The sequence below is a fragment of the Rhipicephalus microplus genome, chromosome 1, assembly GCF_043290135.1.
Source record: "Rhipicephalus microplus isolate Deutch F79 chromosome 1, USDA_Rmic, whole genome shotgun sequence".
In the NCBI taxonomy this organism is placed as follows: Eukaryota; Metazoa; Arthropoda; class Arachnida; order Ixodida; family Ixodidae; genus Rhipicephalus; species Rhipicephalus microplus.
The window spans coordinates 114,678,871-114,703,318 of NC_134700.1; the positions used below are offsets into that span (position 1 = coordinate 114,678,871).

Sequence of the window (24,448 nt, forward strand, 5' to 3'; positions counted from 1 at the left end):
GCGTGTGGCTCGGAGGCGGGTGTGCGCGCCCGTCTCGGAGGTGAGGAGGTGTAGAACGCAAGGTGCCACCACAGTCTCGTCTTAGCATAGCGTTGGAAACGCCTTTTCGTGCGAGCGTTGCATGGTCAGCCCAGCGTGATAAGAGCTACGGTCCTTAAAATTACTTATGTATGCCTTTTCTAGAAAAGGACGCACATGCAGAATATTGTCACGATGAGTCACAAGTACTGGGGGATTTCTTGAACGACCGGGTAGCTAGCTTTAGGACGATGCGTCAGTCGTGGCTGGCTCTCGAGCAGAGAACGCGATCTTCTTTTTTCCTCCAGATTTAGAGCCGCTCTTGCTGCCAACCCACTACGTGCTGGTGGCATTATCCCCCCTTCCGAAAAGAAAAAAAACAACAAGTACCAAAAAGAGGAAAGGAAACTACATAGCAGCACCGCGATGCTACTACATAGGCCTCACGGATGCTGCAGACCCCCCCCCCCCCCCCCCAGGAAGCCGTAATACGAGTCCAGTGCCAGTCAACACTCCCGTGCATCGGACCAGCCGCCAAATCAGGGGATTGCCTCCGGAAGTCAACGATACTGCTCCCACCACGTCAACAAACATGACCAGCACTTCGGTACAAACCTTGGCAACCGGCACGGGAAGCACGTCGCCGAACCGCTATACGTTGGAAAGCCCACGGGCACCGCCGACGTTCCATGGTACGGAGCGCGAAGACGTTGAGGACTGGTTGGCGGACTTCGAGCGCGTAGCCAACTTGAATCAGTGGGACGACGCGGCGAAACTGGGTCGTGTCTACTTCTATCTCGAAGACGGGGCTCGCACGTGGTATCAAAATCGGGAGAAGCAGCTGACGACGTGGCCCGAATTCTTTCGTAGACATCTGCAGACATATGCCAGCACTGACCGACAAGAAAGAGCTGAACGAGCTATTCTTGCCCGCGTCCAGTCGCCAAACGAAACTGTGACCGTGTACGTCGAAGACGTGACGCGCCTCTTCCGACGGGCCGATTCAAGAATGACTGAGGACAAGAAGTTGCGTCACTTGATGCGCGGTGTCAAGGACCAGCTTTTTGCCGGCCTCGTGCGAAGTCCTCCGAAGACGGTCGCGGAGTTCTTGTCCGAGGCCGTGACAATGGAAAAAATGCTGCAGCAGCGATCCAACCAATATGACAGGCAAGTCAGTGGCATGTCTGCTGCCGACATTTTCACCGCCACTAGAACCAACAACGACTGTCTACGCGAACTCATCCGTGATATAGTACGTGCAGAGTTACAAAAGGCTGGTGTAACACCTCATCCTACAGTCAACTCTATTGCAACTGTGATCAAGGATGAGCTGCACCAGGCCCTCCGGGGCACCTTGCCTCATGATACAGCTGTGCCAGCTCCTGCTGAATACCGCCGTGAGACATCCTACGCGGAAGCCTTGAAACGCCCTGCTGCAACGCCGCCATTATTCGTCCATCCTGTTCCTGCTGTTTCACTACAGTCAGCGCAGCACATACCGTACTACGAAGGCACGTACACGCCACCGCCCCTGCCCTTTGTCCCTGGTGCTTCTGTCGCCCATCGTTCAGTGCAACCAGTTCAGTACATCGACGATCGGCGCACGTCTCCTCGAAAGTCTGATGTTTGGCGCACACCTGATCGCCGGCCTCTGTGCTTTCACTGCGGAGAAGCTGATCACTTGTACCGCCAGTGCCCATATCGCCGTCTTGGGCTTCGCGGCTTCTCTGCGTACTCGCCGCCACCCCGTTACGGTCAGAGACCACGCGACATCCAAAACTACCTCTCCCAGCAGCATGCACCACCGTCTGCCGGGCGCCAGTCGCGCTCGCCATCACCGAGGCGATTTTCATCAACGCCCCAGCGGTATTCTACCACACGGTCTCCCAGCCCCCGTCGGGAAAACTAGCCGAAGTGACCTCTGGGGGCGGGGTCGCTGAACGTCGAAGCGCTGAAGACCTCCTATTGACGCAGAACTGTACAGAAACTGGTCCGACATCACCTGCTGCTGCCAAGGATAGCCGGCTTCCACTCGACATAGCAGTAACAATTGATGGTTGTGTAGTTAATGCGTTAGTGGACACCGGCGCAGACTATTCCATACTGAGCGGGAAACTGACAACGCAGCTGAAGAAAGTAATCACACCATGGCATAACTCGCAGATTCGGACAGCTGGTGGCCATGTCGTTACTCCACTGGGTGCCTGCACAACTAGAGTACAGATTCAAGGGTACACATTCGTAGCAAGCTGCCTTGTTCTACGTGAATGCTCCCGTGACGTCATTCCGGGAGTTGATTTTCTACAGGAAAATTGAGCTATCATTGATCTACAAGAGCGCCGCGTCACGTTCTCAGCCCAGCGAGCAATCAACGCGCAGGATGACGGAATGCGTGTCGACGTACTCCGTATTTCTGAACAGAGCGTGACGCTTCCTCCCCGAGCCAGTGTTCTAGGCGACGTAACATGCTGTGGTTTGAACGATGGCGATGTGGTGGCCGAGACAAATTTAGAACACCTCCTGCAGCAAGGCATATGTGTAGCGAGAAGTGTAATACACGTTCGTGACGGCCGATCTGAATTGCTCGTTACCAACTTTAGCAACGAGCATCGACACCTTTTCCGTGGCACTTCGATAGCGTTTGCCCACGAAGTAGCAAACGTAACCAACTGTCTCACGTCAGAAGTAGTGGACAACGCAGACACATCAATGAGCAACATTGACATCAATCCTGATCGGTCCACCGATAACCAGAATGCGCTGCGAGCGCTCTTGTTCGAGTACAGGTCTTGCTTCGCAAGTTGCTCGAAGATCCGCCAGACGTCCATCACTCAACACAGGATCATCACGTACGAGGACGCACGCCCAATACCCAGCACCTCCACCAGTTTGTCACGATGAGTCACAAGTACTGGGGGATTTATTGAACGACCGGGTAGCTAGCTCTAGGACGATGCGTCAGTCGTGGCTGGCTCTCGAGCAGAGAAGAACGCGATCTTCTTTTTTCCTCCAGATTTAGAGCCGCTCTTGCTGCCAACCCACTACGTGCTGGCGGCAATATATACGTGTTATGGTGCCCCAGACATGCGCAATATATGCTTTTTAACGGACAATTGCACAAGTATGAACGCTAAAGCTTGAGCAACATGGGTGGGTGCTACGGATGGGGTCGGCCGTTTCAAGTACCCAGTGCTGTTAAGAGTGGACAAACAGACAAATGTACAGACAGACAGAAATTTTTGCGCCGATGGTCCCCAAGAAAGACAATCGTCTCTAAAAGCAATTATCGCGCATATCGGAGGTACCATAACAACACGTAAATATTATGTATGTGTATTTTTTACTAGAAAAGGCAATCAAAAGTAATTTTAAGGATCGTAGCCTTCATAACGCTGCGCTGGCCATGTAACGCTTGCACAAAACGGCAAGTGTTACCAGCATTTTGCTAAGACGACACGGTGGTGGCACCTACCTGTCGCCTTGTGTTCTACACCTTATCACCTCGGAGACGGGTGCGCAGGGCCCGCGCCATGTTTTCCAGGATAACTGCCAGATTGCGCTCATGTCTCACGTGTGACGTAACTTGATGCGCTCGTTCGCCTCCACTGCATGCTCGAGGCACTCTAACACAGCGCCTTTAGAATATTATTAAATGATTTTCTTGCGCAGAACGTCAAATAAACGTTTTGTTCACTCTCTCCAGACGCAAAACTATCGTCTTTCAACGACATTTGCGGTGTAACATGGAGATACGGGGCTAATTTTTTACTGCATCTACCTTCCAAAAGAGATCAATTGTGTTCCCAAGAGAATTAGCGAGTCATAACCCTTTGACTGTCTTTTTTGACTAGTATCGTCATTGTAATGGAGCGCGAAGTTCCGCTTGCGCGTCTTCCAACACGCATGCGCCGCGCCCCCACCGTTTATCGCTAGCCTCCTTATATACTCGGCTACGTTGCTGAAAGAAAAAAAAACACTTGTTGCTTCTTGCTACTCGTCTGGCCTACAGTCACTGGTCGCCAGTATCAGCCATGCCGCACGTAATTAACGTTTACAAAGCTAAGAAGGGGACATACACAAAATCATACCTTCTGTCTGGTGGTGCTAGACCATTTTGCTAGAGATGTGGTCAAACAGTAAGAGTGCCTCACATTTATTACAGTGTATAGAGTTTAACATGCTCCGAAGACAGCACTTTTCATTATTCTGCCGACAAGAAATACACCCTACATTGCTCATAGGTGGATAGCCGGCCACTTTTCAAACATAATTGATTTTTTTTTGGATTTTTCAGCCGTAAGTAATTTTAATGTGCTATAATGAGCATTCCATAGCACAACCAGGAAGGGAGGCTGTTGCTGCGGTGTTACATGAAACAAAACACCTACCTCACGGCCCTTGGACGCAAGGACGCTGACGAGGCACTTGTGCTAATGCCACATTTTCGCACCATAGTTTTACGCTCATTAGCTTTCGCTAATTATTCTCGCTACACAAATTTCACGTCTGTTTACTGATTTTAATACTTCTATGTTGTTTCCCGCCTTAACGCGAGGAATTCGAAGGTCCATACTCGGCCACTTACGACAATCATTGTCCACATGTCTTGACCCATCGCCTGGCGCTATTTGGCCATTTGTTGGACCTTAAGCCACAAAACCCCATGCGACATCATCATCACCAGACGCGCATCTGGCATAGATATCGCAATGTCCGTCCCCACGAGATCTATGAGGCTTTCAAGATTCATTCCATTGGGCCATCGTGTGTAAGCGTACCGTCCGTCGAAAAATTTGTTAGGGAGAATATTTGTCCAAGTCAATCCACTGGGCACTTTACTAGTTGAGGCACATGCGCAGGGCCTCCATTCATTTTTTGTCCTTTTTCGAACGCGTATATATTCGTTCTCGCCCCGCCACGGTGGTCTAGTGGTTAACGTACTCGGCTGCTGACCCGCAGGTTGCGGGATCAAATCCCGGCTGGGGCGGCTGCATTTCCGATGGAGGCGGAAATGTTGTAGGCCCGTGTACTCAGATTTGGGTGCACGTTAAAAAACCCCAGGTGGTCTGAATTTCCGGAGCCCTCCACTGTAGCGTCTCTCATAATCATATGGTGGTTTTGGGACGTTAAACCCCACAAATACATCATCATATATTCGTTCTCTTGAAATATTACGCTCATGATGTTAGGCAGTGGAAAGTCCTGTTGTGCTTGTTGTCCCGTGTGCCTGCGCTGTTATTTTTGAAGGAAAAAAAAAGAAAAATTCTCTCCATGGTTGAATGCTGTAGCGCCTTCCACACAGTACGGCTTCCATTCAACCGTCATCTTTTTACCATAGGTGTGTTTCTTTCTCCGTTTTCACTTGTGGCGTTTATGGGGCTTGCGTTTTAAGAATTGTTTCGTCTTCTGATATATCTGTAACTCTTCTTTTTGCACAGACCACGCATGGTGTTCGTCTGCGGTCGGTTCACACTGCAAACTCTTATTTGCACACCACTCGCCAAGGACAACGACTGGCTGCTAGGGGCGTGCAGGCGCCCAGGCATCGTGTACATATACAACCTGGCTGCAAAGTCGAAAGAGGCAGGACTTCCAGAAGGCATGCAGAACTGGGAACTTCATCGCCCGCGCCATTGGGGCGCGCAGTTTCGTCGCATCATGACCACAAGTAAGAACTAAGCACAAACCTAAATAGCGGGTTGGTTTTACCTCTTCCATCAAGCTGGAAGCGTTGACAAAGAGCTAGTTTTAACTTGGAGCCCATGCATAAAGAACGCCGGCTTGAACCAGCGACTTCGTGTCTTGTGCTTGCGTGATGCAGCAAGCTTTTCCATTCATATTCAGAGTGACCGCATAAGATGACGCCAGAAGAGAGTGCAGATCATCTAGAAAATGAAGATAATCGTCTATTGCACTGAACAACGCTATTATGCTCATGCGCCAGAACATTGTGGTCGTTTGGTGAGGAAACAGGTATATTCTATTTTACTTAAGACATGCGGGTGCTGCCATTTTGGCCTAATAAGCTGACGTTTTCTTGTTTTAGTAAATTGCGATGTGAATTAGTAAGGCTTGAAACATCGTACGCTCCAAACAGACGTTTTCATGCGTGTGCGTATGTCGTTACACTGTTCGTTTAGTTGTTAAATATGCAAAACAGAAAGGTTAACAGCCAAACATGGTGGCGCTTAAACCCCTCCGCGAAATAGTCTATAGACAAATGGGCAAGCAAACTTCCGTCTTTTTACGAGATTACGTGCATCTATGCGGTTTAATAGCTGTTCAACTCACTCATGTAGAGACAAAAGAGAGAAGGACTCTAATGTATATGGTCATCATTCCGAAATGATGACCGTCCCCTAACCTGTGCCTCTAAAGCGGAAAGATGAAATGAATGCATTTCCTCAGAGATAATTATTAAGGCAGAAAATTCCAGATTTTAGAAATTAAGGTTGCTGAAACACATGATTTATTTGGAAAGAATAGGCGTAATATTAATTATTATAAACGCAGCAAAATGATCCAGAGAAGCGAACTGCGGTGTCCTGACAGGGATAGCAATGGAATGGAACTATATACTCTGTTTCACAAGCTGTTGGCAGTGCAGCCAAAGGTCATCCAATCAGGGCTGTAGGGGCACGTCAAATAGTTCCAGAACTTTTTTAGCAGTACAATTGTATATAGCAAGCTGTACCCACAGAAACTGAAAAAAATCTTAGAATTGACTTTTCGAAAGCATGGAGAGCGTTTTATTCAATAGAGAAAAAATTGACAGATCCCACGTACAGTGGGAATCGATGATATGCGAAGCACGAATCAGAAATGTTCATATGTCACTTTAAAATTAGCAGAGAGGATCGCCAGGTGGCGTCGAAGAGCGCGGACGTGAAAACGTCGGCTCCCGCTTTTCTAAATGTTTTCGGTCGTTTCTTTGCTCCAAGATCACTTGACTTTGTGCTTATTTGAACAAGCAAGCTCTGCGGTTTAAGTGGAGACGCCATTTTTGGCGGTGAGTGAACTCTTAGACATATTTTTGGACTTTAAAGTTGCGACGCGGCGAGCGTCCCCGCTAACTCTAACCACACCTAGAGTTGGCGAGGAGTACGGCCGTTACATGTAGCCAAGGGCTCGGCCAGACGCGGCAGCTACTGGATCAACCTCGGTACGTTGCAGCCGACAACCAGGCACTGAAAATGCCTTCCACAATAACCGTGGGGGGAATGGAAGTAAGCGCGGAGATCTTCGACGGACCAGGATGGGCCACCGCCATGGGACGCCGAAGACAGACGACTCCGCCGAACGAGGAGCTGGCCGCTGGGACGGTCGAGCACAGCAACCAGCCGAAGCACCCCAGGGCCTTTAAAAAAGTCAATCAGCACTACACCGTGTGGTATCTGCTTCCAGGCTACCCCGCCTACCCAAGGACCAGATCAGGGTAATTATGAGACCCAGAGGAGGATTGGACGTAGCCCGAGTCGACCTCGTTCTGCTGGCGAGAGCCGTCATCATGATCGCCCAGATCACCGACGAACAAGCACGGGAGGACACGATCTGCCCCAACAATATGCAAAACATCATTGTTATTTCTACGCCGCACCAAAAATTGCTACATCATACGTGAACGCGCAGAAACTTCACACAAACCAAGGCTCGTTCGAAGTTGCCGCATACGTGGCCGCGCCCGATAATACATGCAAGGGCGTCATCAAGAACGTTGACCTCTCCCTTGACGACGCAACGCTCAAACGCCTGATTGTGCACGACCGAAATCCCACTGCCATCGAAGCAAAACGCATTAAAAAGACCAAAGTAGTCGCAATCCTCTTTGAAGGGTTGCGCGTTCCGAGCACAGTGATATGTGGAACCGCCATGGTTCCCTGCTCACTCTACAAGCGACAAGTCGACGTTTGCAGAACGTGCGGTGGAGTCGGCCATCGCGCCGATGTTTGCCGGCACACAAACGCAACGAGCAAGAAATGTCACAACTGCGGTGAAACGCTACAAGAAGACGGCGTGCATCACTGCGAGCCGAAATGCAAGCTTTGCGATGGAAATCACCCCACCGGAGATCGCGAATGCAAAAGACGCTTCCACATTCCATACATAGTGAGAAGGAGAAGAAGACGCAGAAAGCAAGAGTGGCAAGCACAACAACGTCAAGACACACCAACATCTGTCACGTTTAAGGAACCCTGCCACAATCAGGTGCCGGGACGGGAGAACGCCTCGAGCGTCCATCACCGTTCTCCATCCAGGGGGAGATCCCGATCCAGAAGGCTTTTTCGATCCAGAGGCCGTTCTCGTTCCGAGGGCGCCCCTCGACCTTGTCGAGATACGACAACCGCCTGTCATCTCGGTACTGCTCAAGATCCCGATCGAGAACGAGACCAACAGCCACGCAGCAGCAGCAGCCGAACAATGGCTTCGGGGCCAGCAGGGTTGCAGGTGAATCACGAAGCACAAGTAGCCAGCCCAAAGGTAAGGCACAGCCAGAGCATGCTCCCGATTCTCGTATTGTAGTGCTTGAACAAGAAAACAGGGCCCTCAAGAAGGAGCTTGAAGAGCTCCGGGCCTCAATAGCTAGAATAGAGAGCTGCCACGGAATCAATCTGTCGAGCTCACAGGCACCACCGACAACACACTCACAACAAATGATCCACAACACAACCACACAACACAACCACAACCACACAACCACAACCACACAACACAAACGCAAAGCTGTAGACAGCGACAGCGACACGACGGAGGAGATCGAGATGGTCTCGATGGAAAAAGAAGCCCCACTGACAAATATCGAGTCCGCGACAACTAAGCTCAACGACAAAATTGATACGTTGGCGAACACGCTTGCCAAGTTTATGGAAACTTTTAAGGCTTACACTGACAAAGCTGACCAGAGGCTCGTGAGCCTGGAGAAGATGGCAGCCAACCCACCTGTGGCAGGTGCTTCTCAGAAGCTAAGCGCGGACAAACCAGCAGTTACGGCAAGCGTGCCGAGCATAACTTCTAGAGCTAAAGTCCGACCAGTCAAAGCACGCAATCTCGCGGAAATAACGAGCCGCGACGCACACAAGCTACCAAGCCAAAATGGCTGCTGACCGTGACGAGATTAAGATCTGGCAGTGGAACTGTAACTCACTTCAGAAACGCAAAGCAGCACTAACACAACTATTGCTAGCCTGTAAAAAAAAGCCGCATATAATATTCCTACAGGAATGTGGAGAAAGCAAAACTGCTAAAAGCATTGGCATACAGGAGTACAGGGTAGCCAGGCCGACCCTGCACTCCGAGCAGAACAAGACGCGAGGAGTGGCTACCTTCATCCGGAAGGACTTAATGTTCGCCGAAAGGGACGCCCCCGTATACAAAAAAGGCCTGGAAACGGTCCTGGTGGAAATCTTACCACACAGGCCTGTTAAAAGAAGCATCTTTGTGCTCAATGTTTACAGTCCTCCATCAGATAAAAAAAAAGATTTCAACAGACTGCTCACCTCGGCGGTAAAAATGGCGGGTGACAATCCGCTCATAGTAGCGGGTGATTTTAACACCAGGAGTACCGAATGGGGATACTTAAAAAGCGAAGGCAAAGGCACCAAGTTAGCAGAAAGCGCGAATGCGCTGGACCTGCAGCTGATAAACAACCTTGCCCTTCCTTCAAGAAGAGGTAATTCGGTACAGCGGGACACAATGCCGGACTTGACCTTCACCAAGAACGTCAGAGCTACCTGGGATAACCTCGCCGAAGACCTAGGTAGCTACCACTGCATCCTGGAAATTACCGTTGAGAACTAGGCGAAAGCGCCAAGAAAATTCAAAAGCACAGACTGGGACCAGTTCCATAAAATACGGGAGCAGAAGGGCAATACAGAACTATCATATGAAGCCCTCTTAAATGAATTAAAAATGGCAGCGAATGAGGCCACCAAAGAAGTCGAGACTGATGAATCCATCCAGGTAATGGACTCTCACCTGGCCAGTTTGCTGCAGAAAAAGCATGACCTAAAAGAAGCGTGGCGTAAAAACAAGCTCAACAGACACTTACGCACAAAAATCGCGGACCTTGGCCGCGAAATCGAATCTCATGCCAAAACACTCTGCGCCCAGCAGTGGAACAACACATGTGATGAAGCAGATGGCAAAATGAGGAAGGAAAGCAAATGGGGGCTGCTCAAACACCTTATGGAGGACAGCGAAAAACCCACCAGAGGCGGCACCCAGCTGCAAATTGAACGATTGGTGCACAAGCACGCCCAGGATAGTGGTGGATCCGAAGCTCTCCTCAAAACGCTTGGCCAAAAATATCTCCCACTGGAAAGCAAATCAGTAGCCTGGGAAAACAAAAATCCCTCATATGGAGGTCGACCGCAAGAAAAGCTAGACGAACCATTCAGCGAAGCTGAAATACGGTACGCTCTACAACAACTCAATGGCAGATCGGCGCCAGGGCCAGATGGAATCGACAATAAACTGCTACGGAATCTAGACGATAAAGCAATTGTAATCATTACTAAGAGGATAAATGAGGCATGGGAAACGGGTACCGTGCCCAAAGAATGGCGTAGTGCCAAGGTTTCGCTCATCCCGAAACCTGGAAAACCGCTGAGCATCGATAACTTAAGGCCCATGTCACTCACATCTTGCGTTGGAAAAGTAGCCGAGCATGCAATACTCAACTGTATCACAGACCACATTGAGAGCAATGGGGTCTTTCGACACAACATTATTGGCTTCCGCAGGGCACTGTCCACACAGGACGCCATGTTGATGTTAAGAGAACACATATGTTACGGCCTCCTTCACATGCCCAAAGCCATATTAGCCCTGGACCTCGCCAAGGCCTTTGACACCGTAAAACATGAACACATACTGGGTGAAATATCACACATGAACCTAGGCGAGAAATTCTACAACTACATTAAAGGCTTTCTGGCGAACCGAACCGCCAGCATACGCATAGGAGAGCAATGCGGCGAACCCGAACGATTCGGAAATATTGGCACCCCAGAAGGGTCAGTGCTCTCGCCATTGATCTTTAATGTGGCGATGCACAGGTTGTCGGAGAAGCTCGCTCAAATCCCATCCGTGCACCATGCCTTATACGCGGATGATATTACCATATGGGTCCCATGTGGCCACTCATATGGTGCCTTGGAAGGAATTCTTCAACAAGCACTGACTACAACTGAAGAATTTCTTAAGCCAAATGAACTCGCATTGTCCCCCACTAAATCTACTCTAACGCTCTTTCACCCTCGACGAAATTCGGGCGAAGAGGAGCTGCAAGTAGTGCTCAAAGCTGAGAACAACCAAACGATACCGCAAGTATATACGGTCAAAGTATTAGGGCTAACGTTAAGCGCCAAGGAGGGCCACAACAAAGAAGAACTCAAGTGCCTTTAAAAAAGCACGAACAATTTTTCAAGAGGCATTGCTAGAATCGCCAACAAGAGAGCAGGCCTCCTAGAAGACAACATCATGAAGGCGTATCACGCCTTTCTCGTAAGTCACGTAGCATACGCGTTCCCGTTTCTGAAACTTACGAAGGCTGAAATCAAAAAGGTCGACTCCATGGTCCGCAAGGGACTGAAAACGGCCCTCGGCTTGCCCAATAGCACGAGCAACGAGAAACTCGAGCAACTTGGCCTGCACAACACAGCCGAAGAAATTTTTGAGGCTCAGAGAGTGGCACAGATCACACGCCTGTCGTTGACACAGGCAGGCCATCTCATCCTACGAGACGCAGACATTTGCCCAATTTTCCAACCAGAGAAAAGTACACAACTTGGTAATGACGTGAGGAAACACATTAGGGTTGAGCCAATCCCCCGCAACGTTCACTCTACGTTCAACAAAGGGCGAAGGAAAGACAGAGCGAGGGCGCTCATAAACAAGGCAAAAAAACACAACACGCACGCGCTATTCGTTGATGCTGCCTGCTACTATGGCAGGGAGGCGTTTGCCATAGCGGTAGTTGATATAGACGGAAACCTCATAAACGCGGCAACCGTCCATACAAGCCATGTCCACAAACAGAGGAAATGGTGATCGCGCTAGCCTTGCAAAGCTGCCAAGCCTACTCCACAGTATGCACTGACTCTAAGACGGCGGCACGAACGTTCGCGGCTGGCCTAGTAGCTAGAAGCACTGGAAAACTCACCGTCAACGCAATAAGAGAGTACGAGAGCAAAGAAACCCTTGTTAAGGAAGAGAAAGCTCAAATCTACGTATACTGGTTCCCAGCCCACATGGGACAGTTACCGGGACTCGACCGCTGAAATCCCAACGAAGAGGTCAACCGCCTGGCGCGTGAGCTCACATGCCGCGCCACGGACAACGACCCCTCGATGAGTGAGCGGTACGAGAATCTCTGCAGCCTGGACAAAGCACTCACATACCACAAGATCACTTCACATTACCGGGGACAAAGACGTGCCTTCCCAGCACCGCACCCAAAACTTAACAAAGCACAAGCTCTAACTCTCAGAAGGTTGCAAACACGTACGTACATAACACCATCCACCTTACACAGAGTCGACCCCGACACACCACCCACATGCTCCCTTTGCAACCATCCCTATTGCAATTTCGAACACATGTTCTGGCTGTGCCCTACTCATAGCGCAGCACAACTGAATACCCAAGAGGCTTGGCAGGAAGCCCTCAAGAGCAATCAATACAAGCTGCAACTACAGGCGGTCCAGAGGGCCCGGGACATCGCTACAAGCCTTCGGCTGCCAGCGCCATCCTGGGAGGAGCCTCCAGGTTGAATTAAGGTTTTGAATGGCCCTTTCTCAACCTCCTCAGGATATGTAAATAAAGTTAATCTTTCTCTCTCTCTTAAAATTAGCACAACATTACGAGGTGGAGGTAAATGATGCCGTACTTCCGGGTCATAATTATCATGTTTGGATGTGTCGTTTACTTTCCTCATCTATTCACGCCACGTGATACTAAATTTAGTAGATATGGTGCTAGTGAACCATATATACTATATATATGGTGCTAGTGAACCATATATATGGTGCAGCGAGGACGCTATTAGCGTGGTGTGTTGTCATGTTCGTACATGACACGCGAGTCAGGATTATCATGTTTGCGCCAGTGATATATTTCATCAAGCATTGACGTCATGTAACACCAAATTTGGTGTATGGCGCTAGCAAAGTGGTCGCGAGCGCATCATGAGGGGCACAATATTGTTACAAGACATCGGCAACGAAAGAGCATCATAGACGACGAAGACGATGAAAGCGACCGTGCTCGTGTTGTTGTTGCTGCTGTTCTTCTATCTTGGCTGCAGCTGCCTCTGACTCTCCCTGTATATTTTGTAAATATATTTATTGCATTCATTTTCTCACCCCCGTAACATTTGGTGCAGTTGCTGGGTAACTTGTCGCTCAGCATTAGACACGCGATAAGGACGTCGTCGGATGGGGCTGGCGTCTCCAGTGTTAATCCTATGAGTTACAAAGGATGTCTGACGCAAAAAGCGGTCATCAAAATCAAAGATGTCGTGGTAGGATTTCAGCAGGTGCCTGATGCCAGCTGTATGTGCTGGAAGAAGGTCTGGAGCGACCATGTTGTCGATGGTGGCCTCCGCTGCGCTCTTCGAGGATGAAAACGGAGCAGAGGACGACGAAGATTCGGCAACGAACGCCGAAATGACAGCATCTATAGAAAATGGCAGCATCTATAGACTTGCAAAGAGGGTTCAGCTTAAATTGAGGACGACGCAGCGAGCAATGGAAAGAAAAACGGTAGGTGTAACCTTAAGAGACAAGAAGAGAGCAGAGTGGATTAGGGAACAAACGGGGGTTAAGGATATCATAGCTGAAATCATGACCCGCATGTCATGATTTTCATGTTAGGGCCTGTCACTTGTGTTCGCCATGCAATCATGGCATACCATACCAGTTTTGCAACATTTCATGTGAACGAAACCACCGCAAGAGTTGCAGGACCACGAAATGTAAATCGATGCTCATGACATACATATCATGACATTTATTTTACGACTAGTCAAATATGTTCTTCAAAGTAATGTTAGCCATACGAAGTTTGGTATCGATACCGTTATTGAAACGGCCTGGAGATAGATAGATAGATATAGATACATACATAGATACGCTCAAAGTCGCTGAAGTTCTTTGAAAAATGCTTCGCAGTTAAAATGATTTTGGTATTGGTGAAATAGGCCTTTTGGATACACGTAATAGCACGTCATGACTGGAAAAAATTGGCAGATCCCACGTACAGTAGAAATCTATATGCGAAGCACGAATGAGAAATGTTATGTCATTTTAAAATCAGCACAACGTAACGATATATGGAAGTAAATGCTGCCATACATGATTTGCGTGTCATGATTATCGTGTGTGGATGTGTCGTTTACCTTCGTCATCTATTCACGTCACGTGATACCAAACTTAGTATATGTGAAGGGAGCGAAACACCCTCGAGCCCGCTATTAGCGTAGCACGTAGTAATGTTTTACATGAAACGCATGTCAGCATTATCATGCTTGCACCAGTCATATATTTCGTCATCCATTGACGTCACGTAACGTCAAATTTGGTATATGTGGAGCTAGCATAATCGCGGCGAGCGCATCATGAAGGGCCCAATACACTTCGATGTAGCGTTGACGCGCGCGCACGCTGGGCACAGCGACGCTTCATTAGCAAAACGCGAGCACTGTGTAGTCTGACGCCAGGCGTGACCAGCGTCCGTCAGCGCGGCTGAACGGCAACCGGCGCGAAATGCGACAAGCTGCATTTCGCGCAGATGCGTCACAGAGACAACACTGCGTTTCCCTCGTTTCGTGACGGAGGGACGCCGGACGCTCTGAAACGCACATGCGTCAAAGGAACGCAGCGCAGCGAGCACCTGCTAGTATATGGCAGGACTAGCGCCTAGCGTGGCGACCCCGGTGTGACGCGACCAAGTGAAGGCCGGTGAGCACGAGCACCACGTTACGTCGAAATGTATTGGCACCTTGACTGTGGCATGTAGTCATGTTCTCACATGACACGCATCTCATGATTATCATGTTCGCACCAGTCACTTATTTTCGTCATCTATTGGTGTCATGTAATACCAAATTTGGCACATGTGAAGCTAAAGATACGGCTGCAAGTGCATCATCAGTGTGGCATGTAGTCGTGTTGTTACATGACACGCATGTCGTGATTATCATGCTTGGATGTGTCATTTACCCATATCGTTCGTTCGCGTCACATAATGCCGAGTTGGTACATGTGAAGCTAGCGAAACGGGTGCGAACTCTTTATGAACGTACCATGTAGTCATCTTATTAGATGACACACATCTCATAATTATCATGTTCGCACCAGTCACATACCTTCGTCATCCATTCACGTACTGTAATACCAAATTTGGTATATGTGACACTCGCGAAATGGCCGTGAGCGCTTCATGAGCGTGGAATGTAGTCATGTTGTTATATGACACGCATGTCATGATTTTCATGTTAGGGCCTGTCACTTGTGTTCGCCATGCAGTCATGGCATACCATACCAGTTTTGCAACATGCCATGTGAACGAAACCACCGCAAAAGCTGCAGGACCACGAAATGTGAATCATAACATTCATGACATTTATGTCATTATTTTCATGTTATGACTAGTCAAATGTGTTTTTCATACAGTCATGTTATGCCATACCAAGTTTGGTATCGATACCATTATCGAAACGGCCAGAAGAGCTAAAAGCCGTAGGTGGCTAGATAGAGATAGATAGGTAGATAGATAGATAGGACAGCCCAGCTGTAAGTGTGCTGACACGCAATCAAGGAGTCATAAGTATAAGGTTATGGAAACTGATGAAATTTAGGTAGTTAGTTTTTTAGTTAGTTAGTTAGTTAAGTAGTTAGCGAAATGTCGTAGGCAGTTAGATAGATAGATCAATTTATCGTAGGAAGATCGTAGATAGATCAAGTTGTCGTAGTAAGTTAGATAAATAGCGAACTTCGGCGCTCAAAGTCGCCGAAGTTCGCTAAGAAATGCTTCGCATTCAATAGACAAACTGGCGGACTTGTGCCCCACAAGCGAACAAGTTGGAGAAAAATGTTTACGCCCAGAACACCTTGGCTTCTTGCAAGTTCGGCACCTGGTCGTCTTCTCTTATCCCGCGTAGATCGCACGTGCCTGAGTTGTCAATGTCGATCGTTGTAGTCCCAATCGGGACTACAACGATCCACCACCGCAAGAGTTGCAAGACCATGAAGTGTAAATCTTGACATTCATGACAGACATGTCATGATTTTCATGTTATGACTAGTGAAATATGTTCTTCATAAAGTCATGTTATGCCATTTTAAGATTGGTATTGATAACATTATCGAAACGGCCAGGAGAGCTAAAAGTCGTAGGCGGCTAGATAGATAAAAAGTCGCCGAAATTCGCAGAAAAATGCTTCACATTTAAAGTCCAATATACAGTTAACAGTAAAAAGGGCCCGAAAATAGCACATTCAAATACAGCATAATATAGGTCTTTTCTTGAGCTAGAGAACAAGTATTCATTGCGAAATGTCACTGTCAAAAAACGCACTGAATCGTATACTTCACGCTTAACCTTTTCAGATAGGGAGGTGATGCAAAATTAGAAGATACTAAACTTGTTAAAACGTTTGCGAAATTCACTTGCAAGAATGTTCGAAGCAGTGGATAAGCGCAGTCACGAAAGTACAAAAAGCGCCATACCAATTCTTCAATAGAGATGTACCACCCCAAGACCACCTGCGCAGACAATTGTGAAAAGGTTTTCTCGGTTCATAGATTGATGAACAAATGAAGATAGCAAGTATACGGTAAAATTTCTGTATGTGAAACCCCGAACAACAAATTATTTGCAGTACGTAGAATATTTTGTTGCCAGAAACAGGTTGCATGCTTTAGCTTTGCCAAATATAGAGAGGTTATGAGGAATGAACCTCTGGGAGTAGTGCTTTAGGGTGGGTACACGTTCTTTCCAATAATGTGCACTTCATCTATGTGCATCTAATGAAACGTCTAGGTATTTTGGCGGAACACAAGACTGTTCTATACCCTGAAAATGGGTCAGTTTATATGTCCATGAGCCAAGCCACAATTCCAAGCTTTTAGCAATGTTCATTCGCGCCGCTGAAATTTTCTCCAATGCTCCAATTGTTGACCGCACCATTTTTATGCTAGAAAGATCTGTACAAAAGAACGCTACGTCATCAGCATACGCCAATACCTCTACCTCATACCCGTAAGCACTGAAGCCACGGACGTTACTAGATTGAATTACACTTAAGCACAGTGGCTCCAAGTAAAAAGTAAAAAAACATTGGCAAAGACGGACAGCCCTGTTTCACAGATGGGTTAAGAAACATGAGCTTTGAAAGATTGCCATTAAGAATTAAACGGGTTGAGCATTCATTGTAACATAGTTTCGCACCTTTCCATATAGTGGGGCCAACGTTGGTTTGTTCGAGAAGAGAAAACAGATAAGCATGACGAACCCGATCAAAGGCTTTCACCAAGTCTACCGGTAGTATTGCTAGTTGTTCATATGAGTGTGATCAATATTCCAATACTGTGCGAGCAATGTGTATGTTAGTCTGTATTGAGCGACCTTTTAGACAGCATTTATGATGGGCACCGATCAGTATTGACATTGCAAATTGAAGTCTGTTTGAAAGCATCATTGCAAAAAATTGGATAATTTGCATTGCATAATGTAATTGGTCTGTAGCCATCAACGTGGTGAAGGGTTTCTCCATCTGAATATTTCGGGGTTAGAACAGTCTGAACTTTAGTAAAATAGCGAGGAAGCGCGTCAAGATTAAAACTCTGCGTGAAAACTTGGGGCAGTACAGGGCATAGTAATATTTTAATTGTTTTGTAACACTCGCCGGATAATCCACCAGGTCCTGGCGTTTATGACCATGGTAACTGTTGAATGACAAGTTCTATTTCTTTTATAGTGAATTGCCCACTAATAGGTTCACATTCGTCGTCTGTTAGATGAGTCACAAATGACAAAAACTGCGTCACCAGATTTTCATTTTCAATTTTAGAAGAGGTGCTGAACACTACTTTTTAATAGGTTTCAAATTTTGACATAATTTCACTGAAATAATTGACCAAAATACTCTTGAGTAAAGGTGTGGTATAAATTTGATTTTAGTGTTGCCATACTCATCGAGTAAGGATTGACGTGTGGGCTCCTCTGAATGCAAAATGCTAGTATTCGGGATCGCACACGGGCACTTCTGCAACGGAAAGCGTCATACCCCTGGAGTGCGTTTTTGGCATTAGAAATTTTGGCTGTATAGCAACCAGGAGCCTCACGCTGAAATTTATATAGGTTTTGAATATTTTGCTTTAGCATCTTTTGTTCTAAATTTCTGTGAAATCCCCTCACAGATCCAATTTCTGTAGCTATTGGTCGAACTTTTTGTTTGAATGATTTCCAAAAGGCAAACAAAGGCATGTCAGCCGACAAACAGTTCCTCAGTGCTACGCGGACGCGTGCAGCAAACTCCTGGTCGCTCATCGTTGAGGAATTGTTTCCAAAGTACCCATTGTGGTCTGAAGTTAGATCACATGCCAGTGCTTGGGGCTTGTTGGCAAACTTGCCTTAGACAGGCTTGTTGTCGGGAAAGCAGTCACGTTAACACGACTTATAAAGCGTTACCAGTGAAAGAACTAGCAGTAGTCACACAATGCAAATATCGTAACGAGTGCGTGGTCCGACCCATTACAAAACCTTGTTCTTGATCACCTACTAACTGTGGCACATACCCACTTCAGGAATAATTCATCATCGTCGTCAGCCACTGCATAAACAATTGTCACTAAATTCTTCGCAATAGTTTAGCGGATACCACATTTCTCAGAAGAATGACAGAAAATAGCATAGCGAATTCTGACCTATTACCATAAAATGTTTATTATTATTGCTATAATGGGCATCAAGCAAGTGTGCTTCCAGCAGTTACCCAATGAGTGCTCAGAAAAGGCTCTCTGCAACTACAGACTTAATATACCTAATTTCTCAACAATCTCCAGACGTCATAATGCTACAAGAAACTTGTCTGTCTGCTGATCAAAACTTTTATCTGAAAAACTATCAGTGCTTTCAACTGAACAGAGACCCACGTGGTGGAGGATTGATTTTTTTCATTTCATCCAAAATTTGTCATAATGCACACTTAATTTATAAACGAATATCACACGATTATGAAGTATTGGTTCTGGAAATTCACTTTCCCAGATGCGCGCCAATATCTATAGCCAACAACTACTTTCCAGCTGGAGTACAGGATGAAAGAGCACTTCATGTGACTGTGAGTTTTTGCAGAAACAGTATACTATATACGGGAAACTTCAATCTCATCACGTGTCGTGGGGATTCCGCACAAATTCATCTGGAAAATGGTTGTGGGACTGGACTGATCGGAATAACCTTATTTGTTTGAATTCCATAGTTCCCACATTCGTTCGATGTAATTCGACGTCCGTCTTAGATATGACATTTGCTAGCTCAAATGTGACAATATCGTCTGGGACTGTTCTTGATACCGCTACAAGTAGTGATCACTGGCTCCTGGTTTTGAAGTCAGCATTTCTTTAGTGACGGTAGATTGCAAGGTGCAAGGTTTTGTAAACTACTCTAAATTTAAAAAGAATTCACATTCAACGTTGTCTTCCTTGCCCAATATGGAATAAAATATGAAAGCTATGTGGCTTTGTTCTACTCTAAGGTGTACAATTAAGAAGTCACAGTTCAATATATCTTCAAAAAAAAGGAAAATTTATATCAGCGTGGTGGAATCTAGATTGTGCCAGAGATTACAGACGCCGCAAAGCTGCAAGGAAAAAACTTACCAACCAATGTCCGACTAATTGGAGAAATTACTTATTTGCTAAAGCTACGTTTAAGAGAACACTTTCATTAGCGAAGCACGATTATGAAGGATAACGGTATAGCTATCTATCCAAGAGCGGCAACAAGAAAGCTCTATTCAGTTTTTTCCGTAATCGTAAAGCTATTGTAGCACGCGTAAATATTGACTCAGTTATTTTTTCTCCAACTGAGTTGGAAGATACATGGACTGAAATTGCAATAGGATTGGAGAAGAGATTCACACCACAAATCAATAAAAAGTGTGGAAAACCGTCACTCGGAAATGATTTTATTGAAGTAAGTAGGGATGAACTTGAGCACGTCGTTCGTATTCTGCCAAACACAGGTCCTGTACCAGATGGCATCACTTCAGGAATGTTAAAAATGTTATTCGACATTTCTCCTGAAGACCTCCTTAACGTTGTCAACTATTCACTTGAAAATAGTTGGATACCTCCTGACTGGAGACTTGCAAAAATAATATCGCTTCCTAAAAAACAGGGACTAGGAATGCAGATAGATAACATTAGGCCAATCGCTTTAACAGTTAAGTTAATAGAAAGAATACTTTACATTAGAGTTACGAAGTTCATAACAGATAATGCAATACTCAGTGCGTGCCAGATTAGATTTAGACCAGGTTACTCTATATGGTAGGCGCACGTTGATTCAGAGGATCGTATAAAGCTTGCTCGCCACAGACGACATTATGCGGCCCTAGTAACCCTTGATTTAGCCGAAGAAAATGTTAGTGTTGAATATCCTGTTCTTATCAATGCCTTAAAAGAGCTAACGTTCCCACAGTACATAAAAATTGAATGTACGAATTTTTAAAAGACAGAAAATTATATTGCTCCAAACAAGGTGTTTTTACACCTGAGTATAGCCAAACGACAGGTGTTCCTCAAGGCTCTGTTATATCGCCTGAGGTATTTAACATTTTGTTAGGTTCAATACCACTGAGTGATAAGGTACAAGTTTATGCATACGCAGATGATATTGCGTTCTTTTGCATCTGACTGTGATATTGATTTACCACATTTGACTTTACAGTTTTATTTGGCAACATTGGAAACTTGGTTTCAGAAAATTCATATGAACTTGAACGTAACTAAAAGCGCTATAATATTTTTCCATTGGACGTACCAGTTACTATTTCTCTTCAGTACCATCAAGAAATAATTCCCCAGGTAGACTGTAATAAATATCTAGGTGTATTGCACAATCAAAAACTGAGCTGGCGTGATCACATTGAACATATTAAAATTAAGGCTACACGCGCTTTTGAAAAGATAGGTAGGATTGGCCGCCTCCGTTCCGGTATTCGCAGAGATACGCTGATCATGATTTATCGCATGTACGTTCGTGCTATTCTTGAATTCGAATGTGTACTATTCTCTGGTGGACCAGCATACAAAATAAACCCCTTGATCCTCTTAGAGCGGGAAGCTCTTCGAAGTTGCTTAGGTGTGCCGAAATTCACAGCTAACAATGTTTTGTATCAAGAAGCTCGGATACCCACCCTTGCTTGCAGATTCGGTATTTTAACAGTCAAAACCTATTCAAAATTTTCTGAATCCACTTTAAGAAGGCGACAGTTTATATTCTTTGCCGGGCCTGGTGTCTTTTTCAATGACCATTGGTCCCGTGTATATAAACCCTAAGTGCTCTTTGTTCAAACACTTATAGATTTTTTAAATGCTAATATATTCGAGATCACACCATCTGACAAGCCAATCGGCCAAGTGCAAATAGAATTTGACGATATCTTCCCCATGATTGCTAAACACTTGCCCTCTAAATATTTATTTATTTATTTATTTATTTTATTTATTTCGACATACTGCCAATCCCATCAGGGATTTCAGCAGGAAGGGCGTGAACATAAAAATTCGAAAAGGTACACAATAAAAACATACATCGCGATAAAGTACAGAATGAAACTAACAGAATCGGATCATTTAACAATTTCAGATCAAAGAAGGCATAAAACATTAGTGTAGAGAAAAGTTGTCAGAAGAAAATAAATGCAGCGACTTGGTTGACACATTGGTTGACATATTGGCATATGCATCAAGAAATACAACAAGAAATTACAGCAATAAGAAACTACCCTACAATATGGCGAAGTATTTCAAGGAAGGGTAAATTTATACACACTGAAAAACAGAAACATGTTCAAGAATCAACAGAGCGATTTCTCTTCACCTGGATTCAGTACTAAAAATTGCTTAAAGAAAAAATATGATGACATGATACTTCGCTCGTACAATGTTCACACGAACACACATATTAAAATCAACCAGGTGATTCCGTTTGCATAATACAAAGTTCATTTTCGACAAGGGTTAGAAATTTTGCTAATTCGGCTAATTCGGTAGTGCTGGAGATACTCGGATCCAGTTTATTCCATTCATTAGTGGCTAACGGAAAGAATGAGTACTTAAAGCAGTTTGTGTTGAAGGAGTATTCGTTAAGTCTCATTGGGTGTTTTTGGCGTGTTGTTCTAGTTTGATCAAACGTAAGATAGGCGGATACATCGATGTTTATATGACCATGTATTAATTAATGTATGAATTTTGCACGTGCTAACCTTGTTCTATACATTAGAGTAAGTAATCCAGCTTTTTTCATTAGTTTAGTCGGAAAATCTGTATGTCTGTACTTGTTGTAAATGAACCTCATAGCTTTCCTTTGTATTCCTTCCAGTTTCGTGATTTGCTGTTTTGTGAATGCTGACCAAATAATTTTACCGTATTCAAGTAATGATCGCACAAGGGAAGTGTATGCAAGCAGTTTTAGAGAAGGCGGGGCCTGGCGAAGCCGGTATCTGAGTGTAAACAAGCGGCGTAGTGCAGCTGAAGTAACGTAACTTATGTGTGCATCCCATCTTAGATCTTCAGTTATAATAGGCAAGAACATAAACTTTATTTGTCGAATCCAGGCGATTCGAGTCCGGCGTTTTTTAGTGGGCCTGGGCACCCACCGCGGATGCGGTTTCGAGACCTTGTCTCGAAGCGGCTTCCTCGGCACGCTGGACAGCCCAGAGTTGTGCTGTCAGGTTCGAGCTGAGCAGTGCGGCCTTCCAACGCGAGCGGAGGCTGGCGGTGGAAGAGTGAGATGAATCGGCACTGTTCGAATTGTTTATTAGGCCCTGACACTCCCACAGCATGTGATTAAGGGTGGCTACCTCGCCACATGACGTGCATCTGTTTGTAGTGTATATGTCTGGATACATGGCGTGCAGGAGTCTAGGGTTTCTGTAGGAATCTGTTTGTAATTGTCTGAAGTGTACCGCTTGCGTTCTGTTTAGCCTTTCGTGAGGAGATGGGTATATGCGTCTTTGTAACTGATAATGTGTGGTGATGTCGTGAAACCTGGTCATACGATCCTCCCATGCCCAGATGTCTGCAGTTCCCCGCGGGGGCTCGTCGTCCTCCGGCGATGCTCGGTGAGTGAGGCCTCGAGCAACGCGGTGAGCCGCTTCGTTGGGGGTGCTCAGTCCGGTATGTGCCGGGATCCATAACAGGTGCCTTCGGTTATCGAAGTCGACCTCTCCTGGATGTATGGGATGTCGCTGGAGTATGTGAAACGCCTCTTGCGAGATGCGTCCGTTGGCGAAATTGCGAATTGCTGTTTGCGAATCACTAATCACGTATGTGGCATTGGTCTGTGTGAGGGCCAGTGCTATAGCCGCTTCCTCTGCCGCTTCAGCGTGTGCCGTGTTCACAGTGAGGCTTGTGATGTACTTGCCACGATGGCCGGTAACTACCGCCACGAAACTCTTTTTATTGGTATAACGCGCAGCATCAGTGAAAACCGCTTCAGTGTCGTTTGAGTAGCTTTGAGTAATGCGTTGTGCCCTGGCTTTACGCCGTCCCGTATGGTGTTGAGGGTGCATGTTGCGAGGCAATGGGGGTACGTATACTTGCTCGCGTACCGATCTTGGAATTTCGACTTTGATGCCGTGCTGCGTATGGTACGTGATGCCAAGTTTTTCGAGTAGGTGTCGGCCTGGGCGGGTCTTGGATAGGCGCTCGAGCTGGGAAACTTGTTGCGCCTCCACGAGTTCCTCGAGGGTGTTATGCAACCCTAGCTCTAGGAGTTTGCTGGTGCTAACTCCGGGCGCCAGTCCCAACGCGAACTTGTACGTCTTGCGTATCAGGGCGTTTAGCTTGTTTTTTTCCGCAACTGTTCATTTGTGAAACGGTGCCGTGTACATTAGTTGTGAAATAACAAAGGCTTGTATGAGTCGTATGACGCTGCCTTCGCGCATGCCCGCATATTTGTTCGTGATGCGTCGGATGAGTTGCATCGTGCTGGTGGCCTTTGCCATTATCTTGCGCAGTGCTTCACCATTGCCGCCGTTCTGCTCAATCATCATCCCCAGAACCCGGATCTTGTTTACCATTGGGATTGGTGAGCCGTCTGATGATGTTACTTTGATTTCTTGTTTTTCTGAAGGTACGTAGTTTTTGGGCGGGCGTCCCTTTTTCACCGGTCTATATAGCAGTAATTCGGATTTTTC

At 46.3% G+C, this 24,448-nt stretch overlaps 1 protein-coding gene across 1 annotated transcript in view; it reads left to right on the top strand.

Annotated features, from left to right (window-relative positions):
• The window catches only part of LOC119177899 (decapping and exoribonuclease protein), a 102,899-nt gene that overhangs the window by 24,693 nt on the left and 53,758 nt on the right, over positions 1–24,448 (top strand). Inside the window, exon 2 of the mRNA XM_037429086.2 lies at positions 5,457–5,686. Coding sequence (XP_037284983.2) covers positions 5,457–5,686 — 230 coding nt within the window. The remainder of the gene's footprint in view (positions 1–5,456; positions 5,687–24,448) is intronic.